The sequence below is a fragment of the Drosophila persimilis genome, unplaced genomic scaffold, assembly GCF_003286085.1.
Source record: "Drosophila persimilis strain 14011-0111.01,24,50 unplaced genomic scaffold, DperRS2 tig00000000-arrow-pilon, whole genome shotgun sequence".
Taxonomy (NCBI): Eukaryota; Metazoa; Arthropoda; class Insecta; order Diptera; family Drosophilidae; genus Drosophila; species Drosophila persimilis.
The window spans coordinates 6,776,720-6,794,895 of NW_020825288.1; the positions used below are offsets into that span (position 1 = coordinate 6,776,720).

Sequence of the window (18,176 nt, forward strand, 5' to 3'; positions counted from 1 at the left end):
ACTCATAATTTCCTAGTGGTATTCGTAGATATTTAAAGAGTGCCCCACCAGCCATCGTGTGAATCAGCCATTGACCATTCACCTGCGAATAGAACTGGGAATTTTGGTCTGTGTGTGGCACAGGGAAAATCATATAAATGTCTGACTATTTTTATTTAATTACCGCGAATATTTCACTCATCAGAGACGTGTGCGTGTGTTTATAGACTTGGAAAATATTGGCTTTATGGACTAGCCCTGCCCAATGACTCAAGTCGGAGACGGGATATTACGAAAGGTGCCAAAAGACGTGTCCGAGGCACCTCACGTGCTCGTCTGGCTGCAGTTAATGGACGAGGCCTCCGTATTTGGCTGACGTTTTTCCAATTCTTTCGTGGAAATGCAATTCATCAAACTACTCGTTTGGCATTCAATTGGGAATTTCTGATTAGCTTGACAGTCAATTTCGCTTCGTCAAAATAAAACCCCTTCAGTTGTAATTTGCCAGCGCATTGTCAACGTCGATGTCGATGTCGATGTCAAGGCAAGGGAAGACCCCCACCAAACATTCAATCCAATCACAATGCTCGTAACGATCAACGAGAGAGTCAACAACATGTTTACACGATCAACAGCCACGACAAGGATGATGGTATCGAATGGGAGTATGGGAATGGATGGGGTCTGGGGTATGGGGTATGGCAATAGCTCAATTGAGATGTCAGACTGTGGCAGCTGCAGCTCGTAACTCAAACGCATAATCAGAGACAATTAAAAAATTGCACTCCCAATGCCGTACAAGGCAGAACAATGCAAAAAACAAATTTAAGAAAAAACGCGTAGTCTTTGGTGACCGAAGCGTGATATACCCTGTATTGGCAGCATCTGTGCAAGGATATGATAATAAGATCGGTAGAAAAAAAGCAAACAGAACGTGGCATGGCGTTGGCGTTTCAAGTTTATTCAAATTTCCTTTCAGCACCCAAACTACGAGTACGTAAACGGTACACGATGTTTGTTTGTTCGACGAAGAGATATGTCTGAGGATAGCACATGGTCAGCCGGCCGGCAAACAGACAAGACAATGATGCTATTGTTGCCACAAGGCAGCCAACCGATACAAAGGCTGAGCGTCTGATCGGTTGAGCGCCGCATCAGGTATGCCCCAGACGTGTCCGTGTCCGTGTGCGCATTTGTTTTCATTGTGGCAAGATTGAGAAGATTTTTGATATATTTATGACACGAACGACAATGCAAATGCTGCTGCTGCTCCTCCTCCTCCAGTCGTGTCATTGACACTGAGACAAGACAAGGATCCCCAGTCGATCTGTGGAGGGGCTCGCTGATACGCCGCGTTTACGCCTACCGCATTCCAAAGGCCAATTACGTTTGTTTAGACTTGGAACAGCTATTATTTAAATTAATAGAGCTGCTGCTTTTAATGTGCAACCTGAGCGAACCACATCGAAAATAAACAACAATAATAGAAGAATGGTTTGTTTTCCGCCGCAGGCATTCCTCCGCCGGTTGCTAGGGCCCTATATACATATATCGACATATCGATATCCACATTCCCATCCACACCTTGTTTCCTCCCATGGGCCATCTGTTCTCTGCAGCACGCCACCCAACCACCACCCACCAGCCCCCAGATTCGGAGAAGCGCCAGCCTTTGAAGTGGCAGCCCCGCAACAAAGTTGAGGGGATTTCGTTAATTTACAGCGTTTTATAAGAATATTAAACGGTTGCTCCCCAGTCGAAGGTGCGACCCCAGGTGCAGAGCAGGTTGGACCCGCAGGGGGGGGGGCTCGTGGCCGGTTCGCACACACCTTCTGGCATCGACTCGGTCTGTCCAAATAAACACGCACACACTTTGTAAGCGTCGGAAAGTGAATAAATATTTGTAATTTATATGTTTTCGGCCGGCGTGGGCAACAAAACTGCAGATACAATAAATAAATCGAACGTGAGAATGTGTTGGGGAACGCATAAGGCTGAATGGCACGCCGAATGCGCTCCGATCCGATCCGCTCCGTTTCGCCGAATCAAGGTTCGAGACGGGAAGTGTGTGCATAGCAAGTTTTTCGGCGAAGCATCCCCCCCCCCACTCCCAGCGGAGGCAGGGGTCACTCACCATATCGTAATTTCACATTCAGCAATCCATGTACAATGTTCACTAATTAATCAATAATATCGGTCTTGAACAACAAAAACCCACTGCCTACTGCCCGTGTACGTGCTGTAGTGCATACAAAATCGAGTCTGAAAATTGCGCATACGCAGCGTATGACCATAGAAACGCTGTGTGTTTGTGTGCTTTTCTTGCCACTCACAAAAGTGTGCCAAATAAATCAAAAGCGAACCCATTAAGGCATGTATTAAATTAACCCAGAATAAACAAACAAAAAACGCAATCAATTCGAATGACAAAAACCGCCATCCAATGGCCAGAGATGCAGTTTAATGGTGCATAAAATCTTTACGATGCCTCTTCGGCTGGAGTCCAGGCTGCCAGGAAAGAGGTGCGCTGAATCATTGTCTATATATTTAATTCAATTGCATCCATCCTGTATACTCGTGCCCTGGTTGGGGGTCTGCTGGCAACAGTTTTTTAATTCTTTCTGTTTTCTTTTATTTTTTGTGCAAATTTTATGAAATTAAAGGTAAACAATGTTTGATTATTTTATAGTTTTGAAACGATCGGAATATACAAACACATATATATACATATATATATATATATATATGCCAGTTAATTTCAAGGTTAAACACGCAATAATTAACTCGGCGAAATTGTGCTGGGGGTCGGCGCGGCCCCAGACGTCTTCGGCCCGCCATGTGCTGTGCTGGGAGCAGTGCTGCCGATTTTTTCTTCAAGTAAGAAATAGCTTTTTTTTCTGATCAAATTTGGCAGCACTGGCCTGGAGGCTCGTGGGCCATAAACAAATGGAGGAGCCGCCGCCTCTCGACACGGGGGGGCACTGGGAACTACGGCAAACATATGGCAGACGGAGGCGTTGTCCAGCCAGCCAGCCAGGCGACCATCCCACCAGACGGCCAAGTACCCCAAGCAGTCAAGCAGTCAAGCAGCCAGCCCCAGACAAGCGACCCCGGTCTAATGCATTTTCTAGCCCATTTTCAATTAAATTTTGTGCGTTCTGGCCAAGGTTAATTGATTGAATTTGCGATGATGGCTTTCAATTGGGAATACTGAAGTTATAAATGCACTTCAGCTGAATGCTGATTTCAATTTAGATACACGGCATCCGGCGCACAGTGCACTGCAAATGCATTTTGTATACAAACGAATGGTTCCATGACAGCATGGTCATATTCGGGCGCTGATCTAACGCCAATGCGTGGGGGATTCACCGGATGACAAGAGTTTTTCCCCAATTTTGGGGCCCGTGGGCCCGTGGGCATTGGCTTTTCCAATGAAGTACACAGAAACAGATTTTATGGGCATGTTTTCATTATCGTTGTATTTCTGTGTGTGTATGTTTTGTTTTTGTTTTCGTCTTGCCAATGTCTGTTTGCCCTGCTTCCAAGGACTCCGCTCGCCGCGATTCTCCGCCCAAAAAGGCAAATGGGAAAAACATTTCCACTGAAATGCTCTGCTGCAAATTGAAAATATTTACAAATAATTTGGCCGGCACTGACCAATGCGCGATTCCACCTAATTCCTGTGTTTGCGAATGTTTGCTTGACCGGTCGGCCGTTGGTCGGTTGTATTTAAGACAATTCCCAATTTGGCGCGCCTTCAATAGGGTTTTCGATTCTGTTTGCGGCAGTCACGCATCGCGCATGCATAACGGCCCCAAGAAGCACGCCCATAAAGTCTACAAGTTTATTTATCATTCGCCAGAAACACACGCGCCCCAAATTCTACAAAGTGCAGTTGGAAAATCGCATTGCAAAATGCATGTTGCATGTTGCATATAAGGTTCGAATGGGCGGCAGGATATAAATAAGTGTGAGACCACGGGTGCCTCCACCCTCCCAAATTGCAGTTGAAATCCAAATCCAAACCGCAATCGAAAACGAATGACGTGCATTCGAGCTATCGAATAATTCTGTGCGCCTGTGATTTATCCCAAATATGTGGCTGCTAATTTGTTAATTTGTAGTTGGGTTCCCCCCATTTTTATGATCGCGTCCATATGTGGTGCGAGGAGCGCATGCGCAAATGCCATGCCATTAAGTGAACACACACAAATGTTGAGTATACGGCGCGTTGGCCAAATGCGGAGCAGGGCGCCTGCTTTTGTCCAGCAGCGTTGCAATTAAGTCATTAAATACAAATTATCAGCGACAATTGCTGCCTCAGCCTCAGCCTCACTCTGGCATCGCCACTAGTCGTGTAATTAAGTGAATATTGCGCATACGCCGCGTTGTCTGACCAGGCCCGTGGCCTGCGCACGCATTCCCCGTCCCAGTACCAGTCGCAGTCACAGTCGTCGAAGCAGACACTTAACACCTCGTCGAACCAGCCAATTAGACGGCCAAAGGTGGTTTACATGAATCGACGATTCGTGTCGGCGAAGAGTGCGGGCCCAGGTCGATTCGATTCGATGCTGCGTGCCCAGGCGGCCTTCACGACGCTCCCGGGGACAGACTGAGCGACGCCGTGGCTCTGCAGACAGTGTGTCGGCCAGAGTTTGTGGCCATTGGCATAAATTATAGCACACGGCAATATAAAGCGATCGGCTGACACACAAATCGCTTGCTTGTTTCCATTCCCAGTCAGGTGTAAACAGGTTTGTCCGAGATGCTTCTCTGTTGCTGTTGCTGTTGGTGTTGCTGCCGCCCCATCGAATTGGTCAATTAGTCAGAGAGCCCAGCAACCACTTCGCCTTAATAATAAATTAAGCCAAGTGGAAATGAACCATCCGAAGATGTGTATACAAAAATATAACACAAGACCCTAAAATAAAGAAGAACGGCACAGGCAAATCCAGGGGCTACTTAACTTGCCGTTGATAAAGGCAGAAGGCAGAAGGCACGCAGACCCATACCCATACGCATTGCATTTGCATATTTATAAGGCTGCCCCGAAACAAGTTAATAAGCAGCTCTTCCAACGCATGCATAACTAACCAATGAGAGATAAAAACAGAGATCGCCAGAACGGCTCTTTAATTAAATACATAAAGAGCCTGAGCCTGGGCCTGAGGAGCGCCGTGAATATCTTTTGGGGCATCTGCGGCATGCGCGATTTGCATTGCAAATCTGCCTGAACAGGCATTTAAGCACTGGATGGAATTTATGATAAGCCTCACACCAAGCAGATACGGCGGAGTCTTTGCCTGGCTATCGATCTGTGGCTTGACCGATAAAAGTGTACCACTCGTGCAGTTCAAACAGTTCTTGAAAAGGAAATACCCGCCCGCAAAAGTATGCAATCATACCCGTGGCTATCTCTATAGATAACCTTTAGATTAGCTATCACACCCACACTGCTTTCATTCATAAACACCCGTACTCGTATATAGTATAAGGGCAACGCATGGCTGGAATTACGTATAAAATGCGGCAGTTCTGATCAATTACGTGACTCTCCCGAGTGTTGCTATCTGTGGCTGGGCGGATTATCTTCTGGTCGGTCGTTAAAATGGTCTCAACTCTAGGACCGGGCGCAAGCATTAAAGTTAATTCGAATTTTATGGCGCATCATCTTGAGCAATTTTCAATAAAAGCTAATTTTTCGATGGTGCTTTCGGTGGCGCTGACAAAGACGGACAGAGAGGTCAATAACTATTGACATTTTGGAGGACAAGTTGAAGGTTTATTCCGTAATTATGATCTCGTTTATATGTATGTAGTATTTCCTCTACATTTGTGGTCTACGGAATCCTAATCTACTCTAGAAACCGCAAAAAAATTGTTTAGAAAAATGCGCTCACATGCCTCACCGGCGGGATCATCAGTGTTCTTTGATCCATACATCTTTTTTGGCAAACAAAAATCGTCTAATCGTCTGGGATGGTACCACAATATTTGACAGGGGGGGGGCGAGGGGCATAACAAATGTGTCGGCGGTCACAGAGTTCACAGAGCTGCCATAAAATTATGTAAAATACTTCGTCTCGTCATTTAGCGGAAATAATTCGCTAATTTCGCGGGGGAATTTTAATTTATTTGCGCTGATACATGAATTGTCTAAGGCAATATCGCAGAGGTGCCAACAAAGAGCTCTCACACAAATTTACAAATTAGTGGCATTTAATTTTTTTCCTTTCCTTTTTTTTTTGTGGCCGGCGGGGTACTTTTTGGTTTTTTTTTTGCATTTGTTTTATGTCTGAAATGTACACAAAAATTGCCGCTGGCACACTTTACACCTCAGCGCTTGAAAATTTTGCTTTAAACAAAAAGTGCAAAATTTTTGGCGGTGCGAGGAAGTGTTTTCAACAGCTTTGCCGGTCGGGGGCTGCAGCCAAAGGCCAGCGCCGGGGGCAGCTATGCCTCTCTGCCTCTGCCGCTGCCTCTGCCGCTGCCTCTGCATTTGTCTGATCTGCGTATCTCACAGGTGGTCAAGGTATCTGGTGGTATCATCAATAATTCTTTCAAAAGTCAATCACTCAAATCAGCCCCCGTCATGATAGGCCGTTGGGGCAGTAGAGCGTGGAACGTGCCCAAGCACTTATCTGGGCAGCTTTCCAGCCACCCATTAATCGAAATCCGCCTCGAAGGTGTGAGAGAATGCTGGGCAGTATGGACGTACAAACCACAGACCACAGACCACAGTCCCGGACTAAACCTCTGTTTTCTCTGTATTTTTCGCTCCGTTACAGCTCGTGCTGAAGAAGAGGTGTGAATGGTGGTTCTACCGGTACAAGTGCAGCCAAAAGATGTCCACACACTGGCGACAACACGCCTGCCTGTACGCCTGTGCGCTCGTCTTCCTGACGGCCCTATTGTTCCTGTTTTTCAACGGCCTGCCGAGCGGCCATAAGGCCAGGCTGGAGCTGCCCAAGGGCAACCAGTCGCCCGCACAGTACCCGCCCGCCGTCACCCCCCTGCTGTTCCCAGTCACGGACCCACCCAACAGCGACGCGGACGGCTTCGAGGACATTGGCAAGGAGGAGCTCAGTGCCTTTGTGGTCCCCACCAAAGTCTACAACTACAGTCTCAACGAAGACGACTTGCTCTTCGAATCGAAGCGAAACAACGACATCAACAGTTTCCTTAAAGGTGAGAGGAGTAACATATCCCCCCTCTTGGACGCCTTCTCATCCTTGCGCTTGCAGACTCCTCGCCCGCATTCAGCATGACGGGCACATTTCGCAGCAGGTCGCACCAGATCTGGGATCCACATCCGGAGTACAATCTGCATGCGTTTGGCCGCGGACTGCATCTGGTGCTGCACCAGGACACCTCGTTCATACCGAACGACATGATACCCCTGATTCGCATACTCAGCAACCGGACAGACGGAGCAGCGTCGGAAGATGGCGACCAGGAGCAGGAACAGGACCAGGAGCAGCAGCACTATCTGGGCTGCTACTACAAGGGCTACGTCGAAGGCGACTCCCACTCGGCGGTGGCCGTTTCGCTCTGTGGCGGCATGGTAAGGCCAACAAGTGGCACAGAATGACCTTCGCAAAGCCATTTGCATCGCATTTACATTTCGCAAATTATGCTTATCAATATATCGCCGAATATGACTACTAATAAGCCCCCCTTAATACCCCCCCCTTAATCCGCGCCAGACTGGTTATATCAAAACGGGTTTCGGCACACTGCTCATTCAGCCGGTCAACCAGACCAGCAGCGACGAGGTCTTGCACCGCGTCTGGCGGCACTCGCAGCGCAATGCCAGACACGCTGTCTCCAAGCTCGAGCTGGGCCTGGACGCACTGGAGCCACTGGAGCTGGAGCTTGAGCGGCAGCTGCGTGACAGCGTGCCCCGCAAGCTGAAGCGCCGCAAGCGCCACTTCACGGACATGGACAATCAGCTGTACACCCTCGAGGTGCTGGTGGCCGTCGACTCCAGCATGGGCCGGTTCCACAAGGACGATCTGTCCGCCTACATTCTGATCCTGCTGTCGATTGTCTCGAAGATCTTCGAGGACGCCAGCATCGGCAACTCCATCCGCATCTCGCTGGTCAACCTGATCCTGCTGCCCGACAGCAATGAACGCCACAACTCCAGCAACGAAATGCTCAAGCACTTCTGCACGTTTGCCAACCAGAAGGGCTACCACTACGACACGGCCATGCTGATAACGCGGTAAGACAGAGGATGAGCTGGCGCTGATCAGCATCTAGAGATAATCGATCTTTCGATCTTCCAGTGAGCCGATCTGCGGGGGAATTCCCGGAAAGAGCTGCCACATGCTGGGTCTGGCCGAGCTGGGGACCGTTTGCAATCCCAGATCCTGCTCCATTGTCCAAGACACTGGCCTGCCCGCTGCCTTTACCATGGCCCACGAGCTGGGTCATATGTGAGTAGTCGCTGCAGTTTTCTTTCGCCAAGATTCTCTTTGACTAATCATTCCTCTATATATAGCCTGAATATGCCCCACGACGATGACAAGCAATGCCAGCCATACAATACGAAATCGGGCAGCAACAAGGAAATGCACATCATGTCCAGCGTTATGGGCATCCACATGCATCCGTGGTCTTGGTCCAAGTGCTCGCAGCATTTTGTGTCCGAGTTCCTAGAGTAAGTGGATCGAAGGGGGGAAGAGTGCTGATTAATATCTGCCATTAATCATCTGCAGAAAGACGGACAAGTCCTGTCTGGAGAACACACCCTCCTCGTACATACCCAACGAGACGAAGAGGCTGCCGGGCGAGATCTACTCGCTGGACAACCAGTGCGAGCTGATTTACGGCAACCAGAGCACCCATTGCTCCATGGAGGAGGAGTGCCAGCGGCTGTGGTGCAACCGGACGCACACGAATCCCCACGACCAGTGTCGTTCCAGCAACCTGCCCTGGGCCGATGGCACGCCGTGCAACCAAAACCGACACTGGTGCCAAAAGGGCAAGTGCGTGCCCCGGAAGGGGGGCCAGCTGCGCAAGGTGAACGGCGGATGGGGGCCTTGGACGGTCTTCACGCCCTGCAGCCTCACCTGCGGCGGTGGAGTTCAGGAGTCGCATCGTGACTGCAACGACCCGGTGCCCGACCACGGCGGCAAGTACTGTGTGGGAAGCCGCAAGAAATACCGCTCGTGCAACACACACGAATGCCCTCTGGGCACGCCCGATCCCCGAGAGCAGCAGTGCTACGATATGAACGGAAGAAACTTCAACATTCAGGGCATCAGCCCAGCCTCAAAGTGGATACCCAAATACGAGAGTAAGTACCGCCCTGGATACATCCATTTTGGGGCACGTCTTTACCGAGTTTTCTTCACAGGAGAACCGTCCAAGCAGTGCAAACTGTTCTGCCGCGTGGATAACAGTATTACGTATTTCAAACTGAAAAGCAAAGTAGCGGATGGCACCACCTGCACCGTGGATAGCTTCGACAAGTGCGTCAACGGCATCTGCAGGCCGGCGGGATGCGACAATGAGCTAAACTCGATTGCCAAGCTGGGTATGTACGCGTCTCATGAGTTGCTCAATGGCTCAGAAATACACCGTCTCCATAAACTTTTCTACATATAGACAAATGCGGCGTTTGCGAGGGGCAAAGCGACACATGCGAGGAAGTAACCGGAAATCTGTACGTCTCCGATCTCCTGAAACTGAAAGACCCCACCAAGACCCTCTACTATGTGACGACAATACCAAAAGGTGTGTACCCCCAATAATTTGCATCCGCTGTTGTCAGCAGCGCAGCACCAAAAAAAAGGGAAACATATATAATTAATGTTTTGGCTAATTTCATAAGTAAATGCTAATGGTAAATGTTCATGCCTTTTGGCCTTAATGTGCAAATCATTTACGTACCCATACACATGTACGTCCGTATGTGCCATCGCCATATTTGTGGAGGCCCGTGACTTGTCGCTGCTCCCCAATCCAATGGCCGTTGATAGTGCTTTCTGAATGGGGTGTTTGTGCTGCTGATCGGCTGGTGGTGGCTGTTGCATCGGCGCCAGGTGATTGCCCCCAAGACCCTCACGTACGCACTGATTACTGAGTAGATTTGCACCACTACGGAAATGGCCAGACCAGACTGCACCAGGTCATCGCACATTAATTACAGCCTATCTCTGGAAATCGCAGTCCTTATCACTTGCTGGCGCCACTGGCAATCTCTTAAATACAATCAATGACACAGCACAGCACAGCACAGCACGTGTTTAAAACTTTTAATTGAATGCACTTCATCTTATGCTAGGTTAACATAACCTAACTTGATATTTTCTTCAGATCGATTTCAAAGAGTTTGCAACACTGACGGCCGTGCTGTTATGTGCAGAAATGCATTTTTTTTTTGCCAACGTTCCGATAACCAAATCGAAGGGCGCCAGCTGTTTTCAAGAAAACAAAAAGTGTTGTTTCCACGACCCATTATTTCCTAGCCAAAATAAGGTTACAAGGAACGGTGGGATTTTTTTCAGATGTGAAACATCGATTTCCACTGCCACCGTCCACCACTACACTTTGAACTACATATATGTGGCGGGAAACATCTTTCTTAACCCAGATGTTCTGTTACGCGTATGTTACGAGCACAGTCTGTGCTGTTATGCGTTAGACGTTTTCACGAAAGCAAAAAGTGTTGTTGCCACGACCAATTATTTCCGAGTCGAATTTGAGGTTGGGTTAAAAGGGTTAAGGCTCAAATGCCATTGTAATGGTGTCAAATGGTGTTAATGATAGCCGTTTCCCACACAGCACATCTACAAGGAACGGTGCATTTGAAAATCATCGGCGAAACTTCGATAGAAGGGTGCGGTTTAGATATATTTCAGGTGAATAGTGGAATAACTAGGAAATTTTCGGAACGGCAAAACCATACGGACCATCCCAGAAATGGATTGTGGATGGTCGCCTGTTTCACCAGTGTTTCACCATCATATAAACGAGTTTTCTCAAAGTTAACATTACAAATAGACTCATGGATTGAATATATATTTTATCCATGGTTCCGATAATACACTGTACACTAATAACACTGTTGGTTTTATTGTTTTTGGACATTTCCAGGTGCGTCAAATATCGTCATCACACAGCCTGGCTACCCGGAGCAAAACTACATAGTCCTGAGCGATGACAAGCGAGCGCCAATTCTAAACAGAGACGTGGTCAAGACATATTCGTTGAAATTTGTTTATGCCGGTGTTACGATAGAGTACAACGGCTCCAACAGCCCAATGGAGCGTGTGAACACGACCTACTCATGGAAGCTGTCTCGTGATCTAGTAGTTGAGGTAAAATAAGCTTGAGGCTTCCCTAAGTGAACTCGCGCATTAATAACTTCCTATCTTTGGGTGCCAGATCATCTCTATTGACCTGAGTCCGGCCAAAAAACACGACACAGTACTGATTTCGTACTCTTACACCATTGACAAGCCGATGACCGCTGAGGCGACGGAGGTCGAGATCTATCGTTGGGAAATGCAGGCGTGGAGCACCTGCGACTCGCTCTGCCAGGGCAGAATGTATCGTCAGCCAGCCTGCGTTAGCACCACAAAGGGACTCAAGGTGGCGCCGCAGTTCTGCGATGCCACAGCCCGACCCATGGCCGAGGATCTCAGCTGCAACATGGATTGTCGTCTAACGTGAGTTGTCGAAATATCCGAAAATCTATATGGATTTCATCTCATTGAGTTCCCTGCACTTCTAGTCTGAATGTCACGAGCATCTCAGAGTGTTCGGCGTCCTGCGGGGAGTTGGGAACGCGCGAGAAGAACTTCAACTGCATACAGACATTCCCGGATATTCAGCGATCAAATATCGTGGATATGTCTTATTGTAAGCTCAAGTTCGAGGTGGTACACCATGAGAAGTGCCGCGAGGGATGCTGGAAGTATTCGGAGTTGACAGCGGTGAGTAGCCCTTGCCATCTCTGAAATTCTCAATCTGACTGTCTCTCATTCCTGGCGGCACAGTGCTCCAAGTCGTGTGGCACAGGCACGCAGAAGCGCGAAGTGCGGTGTTATCTGCACAATGCCCACGTCAGCGACGATCTGTGCAGTCCCCGCACCAAACACCAGTACAATGAGCTGCTCCATTTCTGCAACACCGAGCCCTGTCCTGTCTATACAGAATCGCCGGTAAGTGATATCAGCCGCTCTCCACTTCGTTGAATGCCTATGCTAATGCCAATACACCCAACGCAAATACAGAATGCAGTTTCGGTGAACAACTGGGTGACTGGAGACTGGGGCGACTGCAATGATTGGTGCAAGAAGAGCCGCTCCGTGAGCTGCTCGCATCCCTACGGGATCGGTTGCGACCGAAACAGGAAGCCCAAGGAGGTGCGCAACTGCTGCCAGATCAAATACACCAGCGAGTGGAGTGAGGTGAGTCCTGCTGATGGATAAGTCTCATTGTGAAACTGATTGTACCTCCTCCTCAGTGTTCTGTGCAGTGTGGCGAGGGGCAGAAGAGGAAGCTCCAGCGCTGTACACGTGTGTACAAGCCCGAAGTGCCGGGCTCGCCCAAGCGCAAGGTGTACATCAATGACTCGTACTGTCTAGCCCGAAAGGTTCGGAGGCCAACACTCCGCACAACCACGAAGACGTGTAAGATCAACTGCAAGTGGATTACCTCGAACTGGACGCCTTGCCCGGCGGACTGCTCCGAGGAGTACCAAACGCGCTACGTTCGCTGTGAATCCTGGCAGGGCGACAGCATAGAGGAGGGCCATTGCGCGGCCAAAAAGCGTCCAACCAAGCGTCGCATCTGCAACAACTGTGTGCGTCGCCAGTCGAAGGTCATCTCGGAGGTAAGTCCCGAAAGACTGTAAGACAAATAGGTACTACCTTCAATTCTCTTTTCGCAGTGCAACTGCGATGGCTACGAGACGCGAAGAGTCTTCTGCTTCGACTCTCGAATGGGTCGCATAGCCTGTCCCACCAGATCGAAGCCGCAGAAGCACAAGTGCCTGCCCCCGGCCAGCTGCAGGAGGCGAAGTGTCAGCAGCAGCATGACGAGTGCCCGCCGACCGCAGAGCTGCAAGGATCTGCAGCGCATGCATGGCATCTACAAGGATGGCGAGTACATGCTGATGGTGCGGCTGCAGCAGGTGCGCATCTACTGCCACCACATGAACAGTCTGACGCCGCGCGAATACATAAGCGTGGAGCCGCAGGAGAACTATTCCATTTACTACGAATACAAGACCAAGCTGATGAATAGCTGCCCGCCGGCGTCCCGGGAGCACGAGTACTACAATGACCAGAACTCTGGGCGCACGCACTTCAGCAAGCTGCGCCTGAACATCACCGATCTGCGGATCATCGATAATGATTTCGAGTTCGCCGAGTCGCGAGGTCAACGCCAGAAGCTCGGGTCGGCGGGCGACTGCTACAACCGCAACATGCAATGTCCGCAGGGGGATTTCTCCATAAACCTGGAGCGCACGGGCTTTGCCATGCGCCCCGGCACCGTTTGGAACACACATGGCAACAGGGTGGTCATGAAGCGTAGCAGTGGTGTAAGTACTAGTCTCAGCCACAGAAACTGATCAATGCCGTTCCGTTCTCTAACGACGATCTTTCCCTACAGTTTGACACCGCGAAGCTGACGCGAAGAGCATTCTGCGGGGGCTATTGCGGAGGCTGTTTCATTTCACCCGAGGCGGGACTGTACCTCGACGTGTTATGACGTGTGTGGGACAAATGCACTGAATTTACAAATTTACATTTGAAAGTATTAACCAGTTTTAAAGGTCCGAAACCAACCAGGTCTGGCCGAGGTCCAAAAGTACGTGGTAAATTGTTATTCCTTCCCCCGGTAATCGGGTCTACGTCCCGGGAAGGACCACGAAGGTTAACCTCAGAGCAATGCCCTCCCATTCCAAACGAGTAGCTCCTGCTGCGGAAATGTCCGAGGGTTAACCCTAGCCAAGCATTACCAGCCACCTACAACGATGGACCTCCCGTTTCAAACGAGGACTAGCCGCTGCCAGCCGCAGCACCCACCCACTGACGATCGTTTAAAGTATTCTCGAATATTAGATAAGATTTATCATCATAAGGAATCGGGTCGTGTCAGCGGAGACCGAACAAAGCAAAAACTGCAATATTAACAATTTGGGAGCACGTGTACATATAATATTACTTTGCCCGAAATTAGATCGTAGACATTATGGCCATTTAAAGCAATAAGGTGTGTACATACTTACCTGGGGATATGAGCGTATAATTTATTCGTTAAGATTGAGTTGACCAAAATACAATCCATATGTTGGACAATAACCAATAGATAGTATATTTAACGCTTATTTATGCTTACAATGTTGCAATGCTGGTCTGTACAATAATTGTATTTGTTAAGCTACGCAATTAATTAGTTAAGAAACCCACGTAGAGATATAGAGATATTAATGTACTAGGTGCTTACGAATGGTAACTAAAACGAAATACTCATATTATATAGGAGAAACACCCAACCCAATCCAATGCAAGCCAACCGCACAAGCCAAAACTATTCATCTAACTAACACACTGCTGAAGGAACGAAAAAACAGTTTCAAATAAATAACAGTCACTGCCAAACCTTATACTTTACTTATACCCGGTGCTCGTGGAGTGAAAGGGAATATACGAGTGTGTAAGAAACAGGCATTTACAGGTCCAAAAAAGTATACATAACAAGGATCGATCTAAGCACATACTTAATTGTCAGTCCGTCTGAGATATACCATTCGAAGATCAAGCATTGATATGTGATGCTCAAGTATCTAGATACAAGTTCGCCTTTTGATTCTGCTTCTCTCTTGTGATAGTGATTCATATTTTTCAAATTGAAACTAAATCACTTGCACAGCTGTGACACAGAAAAACAATCTGAGTAACGGGTATCGCATAGTCGGATAACCTCGACCATATCATTCTTACTTGTTAATGTTGAATTCATCATATCCCTATGGCCTAAGTCCCGGTACTAAGTATCCTCGCTGTATGTTTTGATACTTTTCGTATTACATTCTAAGTTATTAGTTATACAAGAACGTCTTTTAACAAAATATTTAATGTGAATTAAAGGAATTTAAAAGCTGTTTACCAACCAATCTGTTCTTGCGCCTTCATTTGTGGGGAAGTACTCGTACACCAGATGGTAATAGAAAAGTTTATCATTTATTTAAAGTATGTATTTCATATTTTTAATGGAAGATATATAATTGGCTTTCATTACACTGACTAGGGGCTGAAAGCTCATTGATATACATTTGATTGTAGATGTTGTCTCATGTTCTTAGACGCTACACACACCGACGATTTCTACTCTACCAAAAGATGTTCTTCATAATAAAAATCCCCGGTTCTGTTGCTGAGTGAATTTCAGTGAAGGATGTGCTCTGGCAACAGGAGGTTGCCTCTGTGCTGTTGTAAATTTGAAATGGATGATAATTGTGCGATGGTATCGCTGCTCTTGTGTATCACTGTGCGAGCCGACGGTGTTCAGGGGCGGCCCGCTGACGTTGAGGGTATTGCTGTTGGTTTTTGTTGCCTTTGGAAGTCTTTCGCCACGTGGGAAAGATTTAAAAGCATTTGCGGTGGACAATGCCGGGGCCGGACTCATCGTACTCCTGTTTCGAGATCCACATCTGCTGGAAAGTGGAGAGAGAGGCCAGGATGGAGCCACCGATCCATACGGAGTACTTTCTCTCAGGTGGCGCAATGATCTTGATCTTGATGGTCGATGGGGCCAGGGCAGTGATCTCCTTTTGCATACGATCAGCAATACCTGGGGGCAAACGGCACAAATAAGCATCAAGGAAGGGCAACGGCAACGGATGAGCAGGGCTTACCTGGATACATGGTGGTACCGCCGGACAGCACAGAGTTGGCATACAGATCCTTACGGATGTCCACATCGCACTTCATGATCGAGTTGTAGACGGTCTCGTGAATACCGCACGACTCCATTCCCAGGAAGGAAGGCTGGAACAGGGCCTCAGGGCAGCGGAAACGCTCGTTGCCAATGGTGATGACCTGTCCGTCGGGCAACTCGTACGACTTCTCCAAGGAGGTGGAGGCGGCAGCGGTGGCCATCTCCTGCTCGAAGTCCAGGGCAACGTAGCACAGCTTCTCCTTGATGTCGCGCACGATCTCACGCTCGGCAGTGGTGGTGAACGAGTAGCCGCGCTCGGTGAGGATCTTCATCAGGTAGTCGGTCAAATCGCGACCGGCCAGATCCAGACGGAGGATGGCATGGGGCAGGGCGAAGCCCTCATAGATGGGCACGGTGTGGGAGACACCGTCACCAGAGTCCAGCACAATACCAGTGGTACGACCGGAGGCGTACAGGGAGAGCACGGCCTGGATGGCGACATACATGGCCGGGGAGTTGAAGGTCTCAAACATGATCTGAGTCATCTTCTCGCGATTGGCCTTGGGATTGAGGGGGGCCTCTGTCAATAATACTGGATGCTCCTCGGGGGCCACACGCAACTCATTGTAGAAGGTGTGATGCCAGATCTTCTCCATGTCATCCCAGTTGGTGATGATGCCGTGCTCAATGGGATATTTCAGAGTGAGGATACCACGCTTGCTCTGAGCCTCATCACCGACGTACGAATCCTTCTGACCCATACCCACCATCACACCCTGGTGGCGTGGGCGACCCACAATCGATGGGAAGACAGCACGTGGGGCGTCATCACCAGCAAAGCCGGCTTTGCACATGCCCGATCCGTTGTCGATAACTAATGCACCCGCATCATCGTCACACATCTTGGCAGTTGATTATCTGGAAACAAAAATGCAATCGCACTGTCAATTTGTTCGTACTTATCGGGCTAAAAGTGTCCTTTACGAAAAGTTCATAGAACCCAAATTGACAAAATCAAACTAATTGGAATTTTCGCGAATGCTGATCTTTTTTTCGTCAATCCGATTAATCTTCACTTTATAAATAGATCATGCCCTTTAGAAGACGATGGATTCTGTGCTTCTTTGGCACCACTTAAATGTTAAGAAATAATCCTGGAATGTATCGGTTCTGTGTGATTCTGTATCCTTGATTCTGTCAGCCTCCCAGCGATAAAACTCACACACCTTTTAGGCGAAGGAAAGGATGTAATTAGAATTAATTCGCACGTTGACGATTCTTGTTGACGGCTAGACTCAACAACAAATGGCACGCCGTGCGGTCTGTAGTGCCTTTATATTGGGGGCTCTCGCTCGAAGAGATTTTGGCTAGCTGGCAGGGCAGTACTCAGAGAAAGAGATGCGCGAAACTAGTGCGAGGCAATCATCTCGAATCGATCCATATAAGCCGTTTTCTTTGTTCTGGTCACAGCATGAGAGAAGTTCGAGATCTTGGGGTGCATGCGACACATGAGGCCCCTTCGATTAGGTAGTTGAAGTTGATGCATTCTACAGTCGAAGTTAATGCTGGATAGTCCATCAAGTAGGGCTATTTCTTAAGGATACTGAGGGAAGTGTAACGTTTAACCCTTTCACCAACCCAAAATACCCATCGTAGGGGAGATGTAGAGAGAGAGCCAGAGTTAGATAAGAGAAAGACACACACACACACTGATACGAATGATAAACAAATGTGCGTGACAAGAATTGGCCAATCAATATGCTTCAGTAGTGGGAAATTTGGGCACCGGCCCCACCACTTCCTTGTCCACTGCGGTGGCCGACGACTCACTCGCATCGCAGAGAGTTCAGAAAATAGAAACGAACCCTAGAAGGACCGACGCAAGACAATTGGCATGCCATGCCATGGTACGTGGACCCTGAGCTAACCGATAGAGATGAGATGCACATGCACAGGGACAACGGGACAACGGGACGCGACACTTGCAGGCAGTGAGAGACGGCACCAAAATAGATGCGCCAAGCAGAGCGGCACCTATTAATCAACATCAAGGTTGATCGAGATCGAGATCTCCGAGCGCGGTGCTCGAGGAAGCGGCATGGCATCCATGTCGTCGCCGCAGTCCCGAAGTTGCGAAATTACCGTGCCGTCCATTTATCAGAGCAATTAACCACAGTCCGCGCCGACACCGATGCATTTTCTCTCATTATTTTTGTTTTCCCCAATCGATGTGTATTTATCCTTTTAAGTACATTTATTTCTTTTTTTTTTCTTCTTTTCTATTTGGATTT

General features: G+C 48.5%; 2 protein-coding genes across 4 annotated transcripts in view; one reads left to right on the forward strand and one right to left on the reverse strand.

Annotated features, from left to right (window-relative positions):
* LOC6587767 (A disintegrin and metalloproteinase with thrombospondin motifs 9) overlaps positions 1-15,121 on the forward strand; it is a 33,656-nt gene extending 18,535 nt beyond the window's left edge. For 2 of the 3 annotated variants that reach the window (XM_026984426.1, XM_026984428.1), the window contains exons 2-17: positions 6,771-7,170; positions 7,227-7,546; positions 7,689-8,209; positions 8,274-8,423; positions 8,489-8,647; positions 8,706-9,286; positions 9,347-9,526; positions 9,598-9,726; positions 11,089-11,312; positions 11,380-11,663; positions 11,729-11,930; positions 11,994-12,158; positions 12,231-12,407; positions 12,464-12,832; positions 12,890-13,543; positions 13,615-15,121. In XM_026984426.1, coding sequence (XP_026840227.1) covers positions 6,771-7,170; positions 7,227-7,546; positions 7,689-8,209; positions 8,274-8,423; positions 8,489-8,647; positions 8,706-9,286; positions 9,347-9,526; positions 9,598-9,726; positions 11,089-11,312; positions 11,380-11,663; positions 11,729-11,930; positions 11,994-12,158; positions 12,231-12,407; positions 12,464-12,832; positions 12,890-13,543; positions 13,615-13,713 — 4,614 coding nt within the window. In that variant the 3' untranslated portion in view covers positions 13,714-15,121. Of the gene's footprint in view, positions 1-3,896; positions 3,923-6,770; positions 7,171-7,226; positions 7,547-7,688; positions 8,210-8,273; positions 8,424-8,488; positions 8,648-8,705; positions 9,287-9,346; positions 9,527-9,597; positions 9,727-11,088; positions 11,313-11,379; positions 11,664-11,728; positions 11,931-11,993; positions 12,159-12,230; positions 12,408-12,463; positions 12,833-12,889; positions 13,544-13,614 lie in introns of those variants that run through there. The other variant, XM_026984427.1, reaches the window with a different exon arrangement.
* Positions 15,122-15,184: 63 nt separating this feature from the next.
* LOC6587745 (actin, indirect flight muscle) lies at positions 15,185-17,195 on the reverse strand. Its single transcript, XM_026984429.1, has 3 exons — positions 17,112-17,195; positions 15,863-16,803; positions 15,185-15,798 (listed from the first exon to the last, which is right to left on the reverse strand). Exons 2-3 carry the CDS (start codon positions 16,785-16,787, stop codon positions 15,593-15,595), a joined length of 1,131 nt encoding a protein of 376 aa, XP_026840230.1. The 5' UTR covers positions 16,788-16,803; positions 17,112-17,195; the 3' UTR covers positions 15,185-15,592.
* Between the last annotated feature and the right edge of the window lie 981 nt (positions 17,196-18,176).